General features: G+C 42.1%; 1 protein-coding gene across 2 annotated transcripts in view; it reads right to left on the bottom strand.

Moving 5' to 3' along the window:
* PLA2R1 (phospholipase A2 receptor 1) overlaps positions 1 to 17,148 on the bottom strand; it is a 113,005-nt gene that overhangs the window by 80,284 nt on the left and 15,573 nt on the right. For both annotated transcript variants that reach the window (XM_036319998.1, XM_036319999.1), the window contains exons 2-3: positions 12,215 to 12,595; positions 9,604 to 9,777 (exon numbers count right to left, since the gene is read on the bottom strand). In XM_036319998.1, coding sequence (XP_036175891.1) covers positions 9,604 to 9,777; positions 12,215 to 12,595 — 555 coding nt within the window. The remainder of the gene's footprint in view (positions 1 to 9,603; positions 9,778 to 12,214; positions 12,596 to 17,148) is intronic.

Raw genomic sequence — 17,148 nt, 5'->3', positions numbered from 1 at the left:
CATTTGTTGACCCCACTGAAAGAGCTATCAGTTCACTCAAATTTCAGTCTCTAACACATCACTTTGAGTTATGTTGGGCAGAAATACTACGTCAAAACCCAAACTCTGCACAGGAACCAAAAAGAACAAGAAAGGAAGAACACTGGTGCTGTAATTCAGCACTGTACAAATAAACGTGCTCTCTGCTGGTCGTGGTAAAGGCCAGGAGAGCTGGAATCTGGCAGGCTGTAAGGCAGAGGAAGCTTTGAGCTGTAGGAAGCTGAGCAAATAGACAGTCTCGTGAGTGAGAAGCCCAGAGCATCACTAAATCATAATTGGCTAAAAGTGACAAAGGATGGTGACAGTGTTCTTTGCAGAACCTCAAGGAGAATATTGTAGTTTTTAAAAAAGTCCCACCCTATCCAGATAGGCTCAGTAGATAGAGCATCGGCCAAAGGGTTCCGGGTTCGATTCCGGTCAAAGGCACATACCTCGGTTGCATGCAGGAGGTAACCAATTGATGTGTCTCTCTCACATTGATGCTTCTCTGTCTCTCTGTCTCTTCCCTTCCCCTCTCTAAAAAATCAATGGAAAAATATCGTCTGGTGAGGATTACCCCCCCCCCCCCCCTGCAAAAAGTCCCTACTATTAGGATCATGTGAAATATATGTTAAATTTTTTCGTATTGGTTTATTTTTAATAAGGAAATTTATTAGGGATGGAAATGGAAAGAGAAGCTGATACAAACTATATGAAACATCTAATGCAAGAATCCAAGGAATGTAGGATTACATGCACATATACCTGCATACAAGCATTCAGATTCAGATAGAAAAGGCTGATGATCTGACAGTATTTTCAGTATGAAATACTTTCATGTTGGTTGTTAAGCTGCTGTCCTGAGCTGCTTGAGTGTCCTTGGCTGCCCTAGTCTCCTTTGCACTTCCCTCTCCCCCTCACCTCCTCACAATCCAGCAGCTAATGGGTTAATACCAGCAGCAGGAGTCTGAGACTCCTAACTCCCACCTGAAGGTCTCCACTCAGACTGGTCAATAGCCCATTCCATATTGGTTGTTTAATGTCTTAAGACCACCCTAGTATCTTGAGGTATGTTGCATAGAATTACCTCCATATTATTTTTGACTGATGAAGAATTATCTGCAGCAGGATCACCCTGGGCACTTGTCAAAAATGCAGATGCTTGGGTACCACACACTGAACCCACTGTGTCTCTGGGAGGGGGCTAGGATATGCATTTTTGAGTCTCCCCCAGGTGGTTCTAGAGACTATCATATCAACTATATAGTCTGCATTTTCTAGCACAGAGCAAATCAGTCTTACATCTAGATGCCAAGTTCTTTGAAGGGAGGGTCTTAAGTCCTAATACTCTTGGTATTCACTACTGTGCTTACCTAGTTTAGTGCTGTTGACAGACAATAAAGAGGAAGGGTCATTGGTTCAGAAGTGCATGCTGAAAGAGTAAGTTAGGTTTGATGATGACGATGATGATGATGATGATGATGATGATGATGATGGCTTATCATGTGCCAGGTCCTATGGTAAGTGCCTTAGATTCATCCTAATAGTACTCCTATTCTCTCCATTTTGTGGCAGGAAACTGAGACTTAAGATCTCATCATTGGGAGGAAGGACTCCAATATTGGTCTGTCTGATTTCAAAGCCTAAACTCTTTCTTTTTTTTTTTTTTATTATTAGTTAAGGTATTACAAATGTGTCCTCATCCCCCCCATTAACCCCCAACCTCCCCCCCACACACACTCATGCTCCCATCCCCCTGTTGTCCATGTCCATTGGTATGGCTTATATACACGTATACAAGTCCTTCGGTTGATCTCTTCCCCTTACCCCCGCCCTCCCCTACTTTTCTTCTGGGGATTGATAGCCTGATTACTGTTTCTCAGTCTTTGAGTCTGTCCCTTTTCATCAGTCTATGTTGTTCTCTATAATCCACAAATGAGTGAGATCATGTGGTATTTATCTTTCTCTGACTGGCTTATTTCACTTAGCATAATGCTCTCCAGTTCCATCCATGCTGTTGCAAAAGGCAAGAGTTCCTTTTTTTTTACCGCAGCATAGTATTCCATTGTGTATATGTACCACAGTTTTCTAATCCACTCATCTGCTGATGGGCACTTAGGCTGTTTCCAAATCTTAGCTATGGTGAATTGTGCTGCTATGAACATAGGGGTGCATATATCCTTTCTGATTGGCGTTTCTGGTTTCTTGGGATATATTCCTAGTAGTGGGATCACTGGGTCAAATGGGAGTTCCATTTTTAGTCTTCTGAGGTAGCTCCATACTGTTCTCCACAGTGGCTGCACCAGTCTGCATTCCCACCAGCAGTGCAGAAGGGTTCCTTTTTCTCCACATCCTCTCCAACACTTGTTGTTTGTTGATCTGTTGATGATAGCCATTCTGACAGGTGTGAGATGATAACGCATTGTTGTTTTGATTTGCATCTCTCGTATAATTAGTGACTTTGAGCAGGTTTTCATATGTCTTTCGGCCTTCTGTATGTCCTCTTTCAAAAAGTGTCTATCTAGGTCCGTTGCCCATTTTTTTATTGGATTGTTTATCTTCCTTTTGTTAAGTTTCATGAGATCCCTGTAAATGTTGGAAATTAAACCCTTATCGGTGGTATCATTGGCAAATATGTTCTCCCATGTAGTGGGTCTTGTTGTTGTTTTGTTGATGGTTTCCTTTGCTGTGCAAAAGCTTTTTATTTTGATGTAGTCCCATTTGTTTATTTTCTCTTTAGTTTCCATTGCCCTAGGAGCATTATCAGAGAAGAAATTTCTTCGGCATATGTTTGCGATTTCGCTGCCTGTGGATTCCTCTAGTATTTTTATGGTTTCCCGTCTTACGTTTAAGTCTTTTATCCATTTTGAGTTTATTTTTGTGTATGGTGTGAGTTGGTGATCTAGTTTCATCCTTTTGCATGTATCTGTCCAATTTTCCCAACACCATTTATTGAAAAGACTGTCTTGACTCCATTGTATGCTCTTGCCTCCTTTGTCGAATATTAATTGGGCATAGTGGTTTGGGTTGATTTCTGGGGTCTCTATTCTATTCCATTGATCTATATGTCTGTTCTTGTGCCAGTACCAAGCTGTTTTAAGAACAGTGGCTTTGTAATACAGTTTGATATCTGGTATTGAGATCCCACCTACTTTGTTCTTTCTCAGGATTGCTGCAGCTATTCGGGGTCTTTTTTTATTCCAGATGAATTTTTGGAACGTTCGTTCTAGATCTGTGAAATATGCTGTTGGTAATTTAATGGGGATTGCATTGAATCTATAAATTGCTTTGGGTAGTATGGACATTTTGATGATGTTGATTCTACCAATCCATGAACACGGTATATTCTTCCATCTGTTTATGTCTTCCTCTATCTCTTTTTTCAGTGTCCTGTAGTTTTCAGCATATAAGTCTTTTACCTCCTTAGTTAAGTTTATTCCTAGGTATTTTAATTTTTTTGGTGCAATGGTAAATGGGATTGCTTCTGTAGTTTCACTTTCTGTAAGTTCACTATTGGTGTAAAGAAATGCCATGGATTTCTTAGCATTAATTTTGTATCCTGCTACATTGCCGAATTCATTTATTAAGTCTAATAATTTTTTGATGGAGTCTTTAGGGTTCTGTATGTACAGTATCATGTCATCTGCAAATAAGGACAGTTTTACTTCTTCTTTTCCAATCTGGATGCCTTTTATTTCTTCTTCGTGTCTGATCGCAATGGCTAGTACTTCCAGTACTATGTTGAACAGGAGTGGTGAGAGGGGGCATCCCTGTCTTGTTCCTGTTTTTAGGGGGAATGGTTTTAGTTTTTGCCCATTGATTATGATGTTGGCTGTGGGTTTGTCATATATGGCTTTTATTATGTTGAGGTATGATCCCTCAATTCCTATCTTGCTGAGAGTTTTTATCAAGAAAGGGTGTTGGATTTTGTCAAATGCTTTTTCCGCATCAATTGATATGACTATGTGGTTTTTCTCTCTCAATTTGTTTATGTGATGTATCACATTTATTGATTTGCGGATATTGTACCATCCTTGCATCCTTGGGATAAATCCTACTTGGTCATGGTGTATGATCTTTTTGATGTACTGCTGGATCCGATTTGCTAGGATTTTGTTGAGGATTTTGGCATCTATGTTCATGAGGGATATTGGCCTGTAATTCTCTTTCATTGTATTGTCTTTATCTGGTTTTGGGATTAGGGTGATGTTGGCTTCATAGAATGAGCTGGGAAGTGCTCCTTCCTCTTGGATCTTTTGACATAGTCTGAGGAGGATAGGTTTTAGGTCTTCCTTGAATGTTTGGTAAAACTCCCCTGTGAAGCCATCTGGCCCCGGGCTTTTTGCTGGAAGCTTTTTGATTACTGCTTCGATTTCCTCCATAGTTATTGGCCTATTGAGATTTTTAGATTCTTCCTGGTTAAGTTTTGGAAGGTTGTATTTATCTAGGAATATGTCCATTTCCTCCAGGTTGTCTAGTGTGTTGGAGTAGAGTTGTTCATAGTATTTTCTAACAATCCTTTGTATTTCTATGGGGTCTGTTGTTATTTCTCCTCTTTCATTTCTGATTTTGTTTATTTGGGTCCTCTCTCTTTGTTTCTTGGTGAGCCTGGCTAGAGGTGTATCAATCTTGTTTATCCTTTCAAAGAACCAGCTCTTGGTTTTGTTGATCTTTTGTATTGTTTTTTTGGTCTCTATGTCGTTTATCTCCGCTCTGATCTTTGTTATTTCCTTCCTTCTGCTTACAGTGGGCTTTTTTTGTTGCTCTCTTTCTAATTCTTCGAGTTGTAGAGTTAGGTCATTTATTCTCATTGTTTCTTGTTTCTTGCAGTAGCCTTGTAGAGCTATGAACTTCCCTCTCAAGACTGCTTTTGCTGTGTCCCATAGGTTTTGGATTGTTGTGTTTTCATTGTCATTTGTTGCCATGATGTTTTTTATTTCTTCTTTGATCTCACTGGTGACCCAGTCGTTGTTTAATAGCATGCTATTTAGTCTCCATGTGTTTGATTTTTTTGGATTGTTTTTGTTGTAGTTGATTTCCAGTTTTATGCCTTTGTGATCTGAGAAGATACTTGATATGATTTCAATTTTCTTGAATTTGAAGAGACTTTGTCTGTGACCCAATATATGGTCTATCTTTGAAGATGACAAATGTGCACCCGAGGAGAATGTATATTCTGTGACTTTGGGGTGAAATGTTCTGAAGATGTCAATTAATTCCATCTGATCTAGTGAGTCATTTAGGATTGATGTCTCTTTGCTGAGTTTCTGTTTAGAGGATTTGTCCAGTGGAGATAATGGGGTGTTAAGATCCCCTACTATGATTGTATTGCTGTCAATCTCTCCCTTGATCTTCTCCAGAAGATTTCTTACGTATTTGGGTGCTCCTATATTGGGTGCATATATATTTACCAGAGTTATTTCTTCTTGTTGGACTGCTCCCTTTAGTATTATGAAGTGGCCTTCTTGATCTCTTTTTATGTCCTTCACTTTGAGATCTAATTTGTCAGATATAAGTATTGCTACCCCGGCTTTTTTTTCACTTCCATTGGCCTGAAAAACCTTTTTCCATCCCTTCACCATCAGTCTGTGTGCGCCTTTTTTTGTGAGGTGGGTTTCCTGTAGACAGCAGATATATGGGTCATGTTTTCTTATCCACTCATTTACCCTATGCCTTTTGACTGGGGAATTTAATCCATTTACATTTAAAGTTATTATTGATAGAAACTTGTTAGTCGCCATTTTTGTTCTTTACCGCTGCGTTCCTTCTCTGTTTCCTGTTTTTTCTATTTACAGCAGACCCTGTAGCATTTCTTGCATTGCTGGTTTGGTTGTAATAAACTCCCGTAGACCGTTTTTGTCTGCGAAGCTCCTGATTTGACCCTCAATTTTGATTGATAGCCTCGCTGGGTATAGTATTCTTGGATTCAGACCCTTCCTTTGCATGACTTTGTATATTTCATTCCATTCCCTTCTTGCCTGATGTGTTTCTGTTGAGAAATCGGTCGCTAGTCTGATGGGGGATCCTTTGTAGGTAACTTTCTGTCTCTCTCTGGCTGCTTTTAAGATTCTTGCTTTGTCGTTGGTGTTTGCCAATTTAATTATTATGTGCCTTGGTGTCGGTCTTTTCGGGTTCATTTTGTTTGGGACTCTGTGAGCTTCTTGGATTTGTGTGAGTTTTTTCCTCCCTATATCCGGGAAATTTTCTGTTACTATTTTTTCAAACAGGTTTTCTATTCCTTGCTCAGTTTCCTCTCCTTCTGGCACCCCTATTATTCGGATGTTGTTTCGTTTAGCATTGTCCCAGAGTTCTCTTAGGCTCTCCTCCTGCTTTTTAATTTTTTTTTCTAGAAGCTGTTCTGTTTGGGTATTTTTTTCTACCTTGTCTTCTAGCTCGCTGATGCGGTCCTCTGCTTCTTCTAGTCTACTGTTGATGCTTTCTATTGAGTTCTTTATGGCAGTGATGTCGTTTTTCATTTCTTCTTGGTTTCTCTTCATTTCCTCTTGGTTCTTCTTCATTTCCTCTTGGTTCCTACACATATTGTTGAATTGGTCTTCCATTTTTTTCATCCACCTTATGACCATTACTCTGAATTCTTTCTCTGACAGGTTGCTTGCCTCCATTGCCTCCATTTCGTTTACTTCCTTTTCTGATGATGCCTGTTTTTCTCTCATATTTGGGTTGGTTCTTTGTTTCACCATGATTTCTCTTCTCAAGGTGTTTGGTTATGTAGTTCTCTCTCTGCTGCGCTGATTCAAAGGCACAAAATACAACACAACAAGGCACAACGTACAAGGCAACAAACTAAATGCATTCACGATATTAATAACCCCAAATAAAGGTGACCCCCCGAGCGAATAGAATTAGGGGATATAGAAGAAAAAAGAGAAAAAGATTAAAGAGAAAAATAAAAAACAAAAAGGAGTGCCGAAATGAGATTGGGAAAAGGGAGAGAAGAAAAAAAACAAAAATACAAAAAAAAAAAAAAAAAAGTTAGAGAATGAAATAGAGGTGGGGAAGAGGCTATTTGTATGGGGAGAGCGAGGGATTGGAAATTAGATATATAAGTAGAGTGAAATTTAGACAGTGGTTAGAAAGAAGGAATAGGTAAAATCCAAAGCAGGAATAGGGTAAGAGAAACAGGACAACAAAAGGGGAAAAGTGAGGAAGAGAGTTTTGGCTTAAGGGTAAATGTGAGCTAGAGAGAAATGATGCTAAAGGAACGATGAAAATAGTGTGTATAACACTAATCCCAAAATAAAATAAAGAAAAATTAAAAAAATAATAAAAAATAAAATGACACTTGAAAAAATGGTAAAAGGATAGCAATAATACTGGTTAAAACAATGTAGTAATTAAAAAGGTAAAATCAAGTGATGAAAAAAATAAAAAAATAAATAAAATAGGTTCTTAATGAAATGGTGAAAAAAGAATTTAAAAAATAATATATATATATATATATATATATATATATATATATATATATATATAAAATATTCGGAAGTGAAGGTGCTTCAGATCTTCCACTCTTCTTTTTGGCACGCCTCAGTCCTGCCAGGCATTCAGGGGAGTGTTGAACTTCCCTGGATACACTGTCCCTCCATGCGGTAAACCATAGACCTGATTTTAAGGCAGCTTGTATTTGTTTACCAGACTGCCTTTATTTGTGATCGTAGAAGAGACAGTTCGTGGCTCTGCCTCTGGGTGGCAGTGTGTCTGGATTGACCTCCGAGGCTATAAGTCCTCTCTATCAGTAGGGTTTTTTTGTTTTTTGTTTTTTTTTCCTCTATGGTATTGGGAACTGATTCAGGAAAGACCACTGCCCAGAGCTGGTTCCTTGCCACTGCCCGCTGTTTCCCAGGCTCCCCAAAAAGAACTTTCCCCTACAGGCTCTGTGAATGACCCCAACTGGGGAATCCCATGCACTGGGTTTAATAATCAAATGCACGGATCTAAGGGGAACTGTAACAATAGCCTGATAGTTGTGCGAATTCGCAAGCCTCCACCTTCCAGGTCTGCGCACAGTCTCCGCGCGCAGTCTCCGAGCGCTCACTCGCCCCTGGCACCAAGCAGCCAGCAGATTGGCAAAGTCCAAGGCTGCTCCCTTACATCCAGTCCAGCTATGGGCTCATTTTTCGCGTTCCCTTCTGCCAGCAGCCCTGTGGGGCCCCTTCCCCACTCGCGGGTCACGCTGGTCCCAACGGCTGCAGACTCTGTGGGGCGCAGATTCCGCCCCGCGCGCGCGCGAGCTCGGTCCTCCCTCCAACCCGAACTTCAAACCGCACCTTTAGGGGATGTCCAACCTTTCCGTGAGAAGAAGCAGTGCTCGTCTGAGTTCAGGCAGTGACGCTGCTTGAGATCCCTTGTTTCCAGGGTAGTAGCTGGTCTCTGGATGCCGGCAACAACCACCCAAGATGGCGCAGTCTCCACTGCTTAGCTGGCGCACCACTAGAGGCTTCAGCCGCAGTCTCCAACCGTCCTTTTTTTCCTGGGGGTTCTCGGTCTTTCCTAGCTGCAGACAGTCTCTCAGCTGAAAATCCTCTGCCTATTCGGGCTGCATGTTACCCGTTTCAGCTGCTCACCCTTATCTGCTCCAGGACAAGGCACAGGACACGTCCGTTTATACCGCCGCCATTTTTCCTCCCCCCCTAAACTCTTTCTTATTCCCTAAGCCATACTGGCTCTTAGGTCACAAAAACAATTCTACAGATAACTCATCTATCAGATTATTTGGAGTTAATCTCGTCAATTTTCTTTTGTTTCAAATTTATCTGCTGTATTTTATTACATGTGGGGAGGGGAAGGTAGACATAGAAGATGAGGAGATTATAAAAGCTATACTCTGACTTGCCGGTCCCAAGGTGAAGGAAATTGAATATAGAAAGTAGAAGACATATATAAATATTACCCAATACTTAGTAACTATTGTAAACATTTTATGTAAATAAAATAAATTAGTAAAGCACTAACTGATAAAAAAATGTTAGAATATTGCAACTGTCACTGGACCTTGAAAGTCAGGTTAAGAAAGGAAAAGATTTTGAGGTTATACCTGGAAATCGAGTAATAAGAAAAGGGAACCAAGATGAGAACACATAGTGGAGGAATAATGAGAACAACTGCCATTTTAGAAAGATCGTCAAGGGCCCAGCTGATGCCTGGACTTGATGACGGCAAGACAAGCAGCCTGGACTTGGAGAAATGAAGACACCTCATGAAAGAGAGTGGACTGAAGGATAACTGAGCTTCATACACGCGCAGGTTTGTTTTAAGTATTTTGCCAGAAGCTGGGGTTAATGAGATCACAGAGTATGATCATTTGATTCTGGTTAAAGCGTTCTTATACACTAAGCTTAATGAAGAATGGCTAATTAACATCTTTTGAACGTAAGGAAAAAGGAATAGACATCAGGATTGTCCTTTCAAGGCAAAAAACAAACACAAAATCAAGTCTGGATAAATGGAATCAGAGTGCTTATTCAGACTTCAGTATATCAATCCCTGTGCTTTTCTTTAGAATCAGATAACTTCCCAATCATCTTTGATTCATGCATGACATAGGGGGAAGAGGAGATTCACTCTTACTGGGATCCGGGCAAAACCCCCACTTTTCGTCTCTTTCATAGCGGCTGGTCGTGGCACACCACAGTAAGTTGTCTTCCCGCCCTTCCCGGGTGCATTCGTGATGCCACTGGTGGTTATACTGGAAGGGAAACATGCATGGTGTCCCGTGGGCATTCCCTTTGAGTGTATACAAATCTAGGAGAAGAAAAGGACAAAGTCAAATAAGTATTATGCCAGCTTCATCTTTGGAAACTGTCCTAGAGTGAACGCATTTTTCTCATAACTGAAAACCTACAGTGGGCAAAACTCCTGCTAGACCAGAGAACCCTCAGGACTCCACTGTCCAGTGAGTGTAAATGTGCAAGGCTGAGTGCGGGTTCACAATGGTGTGTGTACATACTTATCTCCTTGGGTATTCACTATGGCAGCAAGCACATTTGTGAAAGGATGAGAAGGAAAACTGAATGGAGATTTTACTTTAAAATATCACCTATATCAGTGATCAGTATCTGAAATTCAAGAGCTTCACAGGCCTTCATTAATTTATTCATCCAACAAATATTTATTGAGCACTTAATGTGCTGAGCACTGAGGATATAACAGTGAACAAACTGGCAAAAGTTCCCTTTCATAAGGAGTTTCTGTTCATAAGGGGGAGACAAAAAGAAAACAAATACACAAGTAAACATAATTTCAGGTAGTGATAAGTAGCATGATGAAAAACAAGATAGGGTAGGAAGACAGAATGACTGTGTGTGTGTGTGTGTGTGAGAGAGAGAGAGAGAGAGAGTGAGGGAGGGAGGGAGAGAAGGGGCACTATTTTGGATCAGGTGGTTAGTGAAGGCCTCTATGAATAAGAACTGGGTGAAGCAAAGGTACCAGTATTTGGAAAAGGGTTATCTGGCAGAAGGAACAGCAAATATGAAGAACTTGCAACAAGACTTGTGTGGGATGAATGCAGAGGGCCACGAAGGAGGGATGGGAGGTGGGGGCAGGGAAGTGGAGAGTGTCAGCTCACAGAGGCCCGCTCTGCCACGTTATGAACTTTGCCCTTTACTCTGAGTGTAGTGGGAAGTCACTATTGGGTTTTGGATGAGAAAGTCTCATGACCAGATTTCCATTTTTAAAGAAAATCTGGGTGCCGTATGACAAACAGAACCCATGCAGGGAGGGGGCAAAGAGGGGCAACTAGCTGGGAGGCCTCTACAGCAATCTTGGAGACATGGCAGTGCCAAGGTACCTGCTGGCCGCTTTCCCAGAGCCTTTCAATAACCAGTCATCCTTGGCCTGAAGCAGGAAAGGACAGCTTTTCATGACTCACCTGGGGCTCTCTGTGGTGAGGGGATCAGGGCCACCCTTGAGTCACTAGGTCCTGGAGGGAAAGGCTGGCTGTGGAGACACCCACCCCTTTCCCACATTGGCAGGGCTGGACTGAACTCACCCTGAAACTTCAGCCCTAGAAGTTAAGGCTCTTTGGAGACTACCGGTATTTGGGACACATCCTCTTGTTTCAGTCCTGCCTTCTACTCCCTCTTCCCTGCATGCACTGTGAGTGTGGGGTGTATAGCTAAAATGTTAACATAAAGCCAAATGTCATGTTCTCCCTCAGATCTGTAGATTGTTGGGAGAGCTGGTTTGTAGCACTTGCTTCATTGTAGTGAGTCCTGAAAATAGCTTGCTTTTAGCTCCGTCTTGTTACTCATTTCTTGGAGATACCTGAGAAAGTCCTGACGGGGGTTTTAGGAGTTCCTTGCTCTGCTCCCTAGGACAGGTATAGAGTTCTTAGAAAGATTTGTCCTTATTAAGGCATAATTCTGAGCACCATGAGGGAAGGGACCACATCTGTCTTGTTGGCCTTTTAAAGCAAATGCCTGGCCCTGGGCCTGAGAAACAGTCAGTATTTAATAAATGCGTGACAGAAGATGAATGGATGGATGAGAGAATGAAGAGCACTACCAAACAAAACCTGAGAAACGGGTTTAGGGTGTCCACATTTAACATGCTGCTTGCTTTTATTTATTTATTTTTTCATTTGTTTATTTAAAAATGCCAAATATTACAGAACTGTAAACAATGACCCTCCCCTCAAAAAACAACATTATTTTCCATTTCCTAGCACACACCAAATAACCTAACAACAGTCTGTCTTTAAATGTCTCTTAATGTGACATCACATGGATGCCAGCAAGGCACTGGAGGCACTACGTGGCCTGCAGACACACTCCATCCCTGGGACTAAGTGTCTGCAACAAGAGAAATAGTGGCAGGAGAGGTTCTTATACTCATCCCGTCAAGTCAGCAACTTCAAAGACCTTTCCTTCCACCTTAATTTTCTCTTGTCCTCCTCTGCTTTCTCCCCTTTCCATTGATTCCTAAAGGGAAGTGTTTTCTCCCCTGATAACTTTAACTTCTGAGAAATTCTGCTTCTTTAGGAGAATTTAGCAAGTCCCAAGACTCCAGTCATTTTTTACATTAAGTGAGTAAGCAACTACAAAGTATTTAGCAGAAGTCCCTTGAAGGTCTGGATGCTGTGTACCTCTTTCATATAATATACTATTTTACAAATCTTAACTTATGCAAACTTTCTAAATATATCATCTCATGAGTACTCTGGTTTATATATTTTTTTTACCTTTGTGCAGATATTCACAAATGCCTCCACCGCCTGGCATGTAGGCAATCCACTTATGAAGGTTTTTCCAGGAGGCCACCAGCGTGTTGTCCTTCACCTGCACCATGTACTGCAGCGGGCCGGTGATCACCTTCCTGTTACAGTGCCACCTCAAGGAAACGTGGATCGAATCACACTCATAGATGCCCAATGGCTGCTCTGGATCAGATAAATTCAGGCCCAGGCAACCGCTGCCTCCTATGTTAAAGAGGCCGTGGTTGGAAACCCATTTCCACATCATGTACTTGTTTGGTGGTTTGCAGTTCTCCAGGGTCAGTACAGATTTGCCTGCTTGAATGCATTTCTTGAGGCTCTCACTTTGGATAACAAATATTCCTTTATCTGAAAGAGCAAAATAGAAGATATGGTATGGGTCTTTCATATATAATTACCTAGTATCATGAGGATGTGTAAGTTGTGAAACGTCACAATTGGCAGTCGTTTTGAACAGATCTGGAGTTGATGGGTGGGGTCCACCAGGAAGGTTTGTTTGCTCAAAACAGAGGAGTTTCTTGGGAAGCATAAATGGGTTCGTTAGAGCTCATGGGGGACCTCTGACCTACCATCAAAACCTCCACGGCCCTACAGTAACAAAGGCTACCTCTTAGTCCACTCAAGAATGTTCTGATAAAGAAGGAGCTTTCCACAACTGGATAGAGAGGAGGCATTGGGAACAACACTCAGGGCTAAAGGGGAGGGCTGTGGGTGCCCAGAAGTATGGTGACACTTTGGTTTTCTCCAGACAACTGCCTGTATGTTAGGAACATGGCAGCTGAATCAAGAGCCACAGAAATAGAAATTTCTACCATTAAATTCCTGCTGAAAACCCAAAAGACAGAGACAAAGTGCTGCTTTGTGTCTTGATACAAGATGCCATGCTGGTGAGAAAAAAATGCTTCTCCATGTTTGCTGTCTGTGCTAGATCTATCAGGAGTAGAACAGTGGGGACCTTTGCTATGGGGATGGCCTCTTTGTAGAAGCAGCCTTGTTGGGTGGGACCGGTGGGAGCAGATAGATGCCAGAACACTAGCTGAGGCCACACACCTAGCTACACAAAAGGTGTAAGAGCACCACGTTGGCAGCAAAGGCACACAGGCCACATAGAGAAGTGCCAAAAGTAGTCATTTTGTGATAGAGCTTTGAACTTCCAACTCCCCGGAGCAGAAAGAGGGATCTGGGTGAGTTCTCTGAGAAAAGCTGATAGGGCCTAGAAAATACCTATTATAAACTAGAGGCCCAGTGCATGGAGTTGTGCACTGGTGGGATTCCTCAGTGTAGCCTGCAGGGATCGGGCCAAAACCGGCAGCCCAATGCCATCTGCCACTCCTGTTCATCCCTGCTCCACTGTGCCTGCTGCCACCTCCACTTGGTAGGGTTGCTGCTGCTCCACTGCAGTCTCCGAGCTGTGGCAGCCAGCTGTGAGCCCTGCATCTGGTGCCCATCAGTCAGCTGAGCAGCGCTCCCATTGTGGGAGCACACTGACCACCAGGGGGCAGCTCCTGCGTTGAGCATCTGCCCCCTGGTGGTCAATGCGCATCACAGCGACTGGTCAACTGGTCGTTCAGTCGCTTAGGCTTTTATATATATAGACCAGAGGTCCAGTGCATGAAGTCGTGCACAGGTGGGGTCCCTGGGCCTGGCCTGTGAGATCAGACCAAAACTGGCTCCCTGACATCCCCTCAGGGGTCCTGGATTGCGAGAGGGCACAGGCCAGGCTGAGGGACCCCATTGGTGCACAATTGGGGCTGGGGAGAGACCGCAGGAGGGCTCCAGGGTGTATCTGGCCTATCTTGCTCAGTCCCAATTGGCCGGACCTCAGCAGCAAGCTAATCTATTGGTCAGAGCGCCTGCCCCCTGGTGGTCAGTGCATGTCATAGCGAGCAGTTGAGCAGCCTTAGCAATCATTAGCATATTATGCTTTGATTGGTTGAATGGCAGACCGGATGACTGGACACTTAGCATATTAGGCTTTTATTATATAGGATAACAATTATGGACTTGTCCTCCTGAAGGTGGAAATCATATCTAACTTTTTTAGTCTAAGCATGGCCACTCCTGAGCATGGTGATTAAACATGCTGGCAGGTGCTGCTTAGGCCCTGGTTGCTGAGGTCACTCAGCCCAGTGTCTGGTCAGGTCCAAGGGCTCTTTTGTTCTCTCATTAGCTAGGTTCTTCTCTTATATGTTACTTCCTGTCCAATCTTCTAATATCTGAAGGGACATTATCAGGTTCCCTTAAAATAGCTGCAGAGTACTGCAAGTCGTGTCATGTAGCCATGGGATAGCAGGGACAGGCAGATGTCTTCTAGCAACTTGGAACAGTGTAGAATGAGCCTCCTCACATGGGAATTATGCTTTTTTCATTCTTTTTTTTTTTTAGTGAAAGTTCTGTTTTCTTTTTCAAAGTTACTGAGGCTGAGAGAAGCTGATTTACAATAATGAAAATCACTTAACACATTGTTAAAACGGCTGTCAATGTATACATGAAAGTTAACTTCATTTAATAATCTGATAATCCCACTTATAAATATACATTTAAGGAGTTGAATTGTTGTCAGAAAATTGCTTTGATCACCAGACATCAGAGCAAAAGAGAAGGGAGTGTGTAGTGCAGTCTCAGAGAGAGAATGAGTGGTTTTAGGGAGATTTCATTTAGATCAGGAAATTTGTTTTCCTAATGAAGGCCATGTCTGTATGGTTATTAGTGATAGTCATTCAAGATCAAATCTGCCTCTTGCCAATGTGATATGGATTCTGATAATTAACCTTGTCTGCAACTCTCCTTTTCACCTTTTCATGCCTGGATAGAATGTTCACCTTCATTTTCATTGTAATCTACTAATTACTTTCTAGCCCAGAGTTCCACTCATTTTTTTTCCTAAAGGATAACTTTTTACTATAATTGTTCTGTAGTTTGGCTTCTATCTAATATATATGTTGGAATATACCCAGCTCTGCAACTTACTGGCTGAACTTCAGCCCTCTGGGTTTGCTTATATTCCTAAGATCGGTGGCTAGGCTACCTCGCTAGTGGACGAGAGCTATGGATCAGGCAGACTTGCCACAGACAAGCCTTGTAACTTTGGGCAAATGTCTTGATTTCTGTAAGCCTCACCTTTCCTCTGTGAACTGGAAATATATCTCATAGGAATGTTAAGAGTATTCCAATAAAAGCTACATGCAAAAGAATAAAAATAGACTACTGTTTGTCCCTTATATACAAAAATTCACTTAAAATGGATCAAAGACCTAATTATAAGGCCTGGAACAATAAATTACATAGAAGAAAACATAAGGACTAAACTTATGGACCTGGGTCTTAGAGAGGATCTTATTAATTTGACCCCAAAGGTAAGGGAAGTAAAGGCAAAAATAAATGAATGGGACTGTATTGAGCTGAAAAATTTCTGCACAGCAAAAGAAACTACCAACAAAACAGAAAGACAACCAACAGAATGGAAGAAGATACTTGCAAACAATAGCTCTGACAAGAGGTTAATATCCGAAGTATATAAAGAACTCATACAACTCATTACCACACAGACAAACAATCAAATTAAAAAATGGGCAGAGAGCCCTGGCTGGTTTGGCTCAGGGTCTTAGGTTTGACTCCCAGTCAAGGGCATGCACCTGGGTTGCAGGTTTGATCCCTGCCCCCGCCAGGGTATGTGCCGGAGGCAACCAATCGATGTGTCTCTTTCACATCAATGTTTCTCTCTCTCTCTCTCTCTCTCTCTCTCTCTCTCTCTCTCTCTCTCTCCCTCTCCCTCTCCCTCTCCCTCTCCCTCTCCCTCTCCCTCTCCCTCTCCCTCTCTCCCCTTCTCCTTTCCACTGTCTCTAAAAATCAATGGGGGAAAAATATCAGTGAGAATTAACAACAACCAAAAAAAGGGCAGAGGACCTGAACAGACACTTCATCCATGAAAACATACAAGTGGCTAACAGATATATGAAAAGATGCTCGACTTCACTAGGTATTAGAGAAATACAAATCAAAACTGCAGTGAGATACCACCTGTTAGAATGGCTATTAACAAGACGAGTAATAACAAGTGTTGGAGAGGTTGTGGAGAAAAAGGAACCCTCATTCACTGTGAACTGGTATAGCCACTATGGAAACCAGTATGGAGGTTCCTCAAAAAACTACAAATAAAGGAACCTCAGTTGGTTGGAGCATTGTCCCGTACATCAAAAACATTGGAGGTTCGATCCCTGGTGGGGATGTGTAGGGGACACAATCGATTGGTGTTTTGCCGGAAGCCAATTCCAGCATGTCATAATTGCAAGAGTTTTATCAAAAGGTTGATGGAACTTGAGGACTCAACAAGGGCTAAGTCACATATGTTGTCACCTATTGGGAATGGCTGAAGGGATTTCCCCAAACCTGAGAAGGGATGATTGCTTGCTGCCAGACAGCTCAGGGCATCTTAATCTACATGTTATTGCCTCCTACTGGCCAAACACCTGAACAGCCGTAGGCAATTCCCCATTCTGACAATGCTTGTGTATATGGAAACTCTACCCTTTGAAGTGTATATCTCTGCCTCGCCTCAGGACAATTTATGTTAATAAAAAGCATGGGGTCCTGAGATGAAGAGATCTTAGTTTTCTTGAGCTAGGCTCCTCTGACCCCCATATGTCTTTCAAAATTATATTTCGTCTCTGGACTCATACTTAAGTTATACACAGCCCCTTCTCCAGATTGCTTAACCCTTCTTAATGCTGGAACATGAACCCCGGCAATGTTTCTCCCTCACAGCTATGTCTCTCTCACTCTCCTTTCCCCTCTCTCTAAAAATCAATAAATATATCCTTGGGTGAGCTTAAAAAACCCCTCTTCTGGGCATTTACCCCCAAAATTTGAAAACACTTATTCACAAAGATGCATGCATCCTT

Source organism: Myotis myotis, unplaced genomic scaffold (assembly GCF_014108235.1).
Source record: "Myotis myotis isolate mMyoMyo1 unplaced genomic scaffold, mMyoMyo1.p scaffold_m19_p_8, whole genome shotgun sequence".
Taxonomy (NCBI): domain Eukaryota; kingdom Metazoa; phylum Chordata; class Mammalia; order Chiroptera; family Vespertilionidae; genus Myotis; species Myotis myotis.
This window is presented reverse-complemented; position numbering and strand designations above follow the sequence as displayed.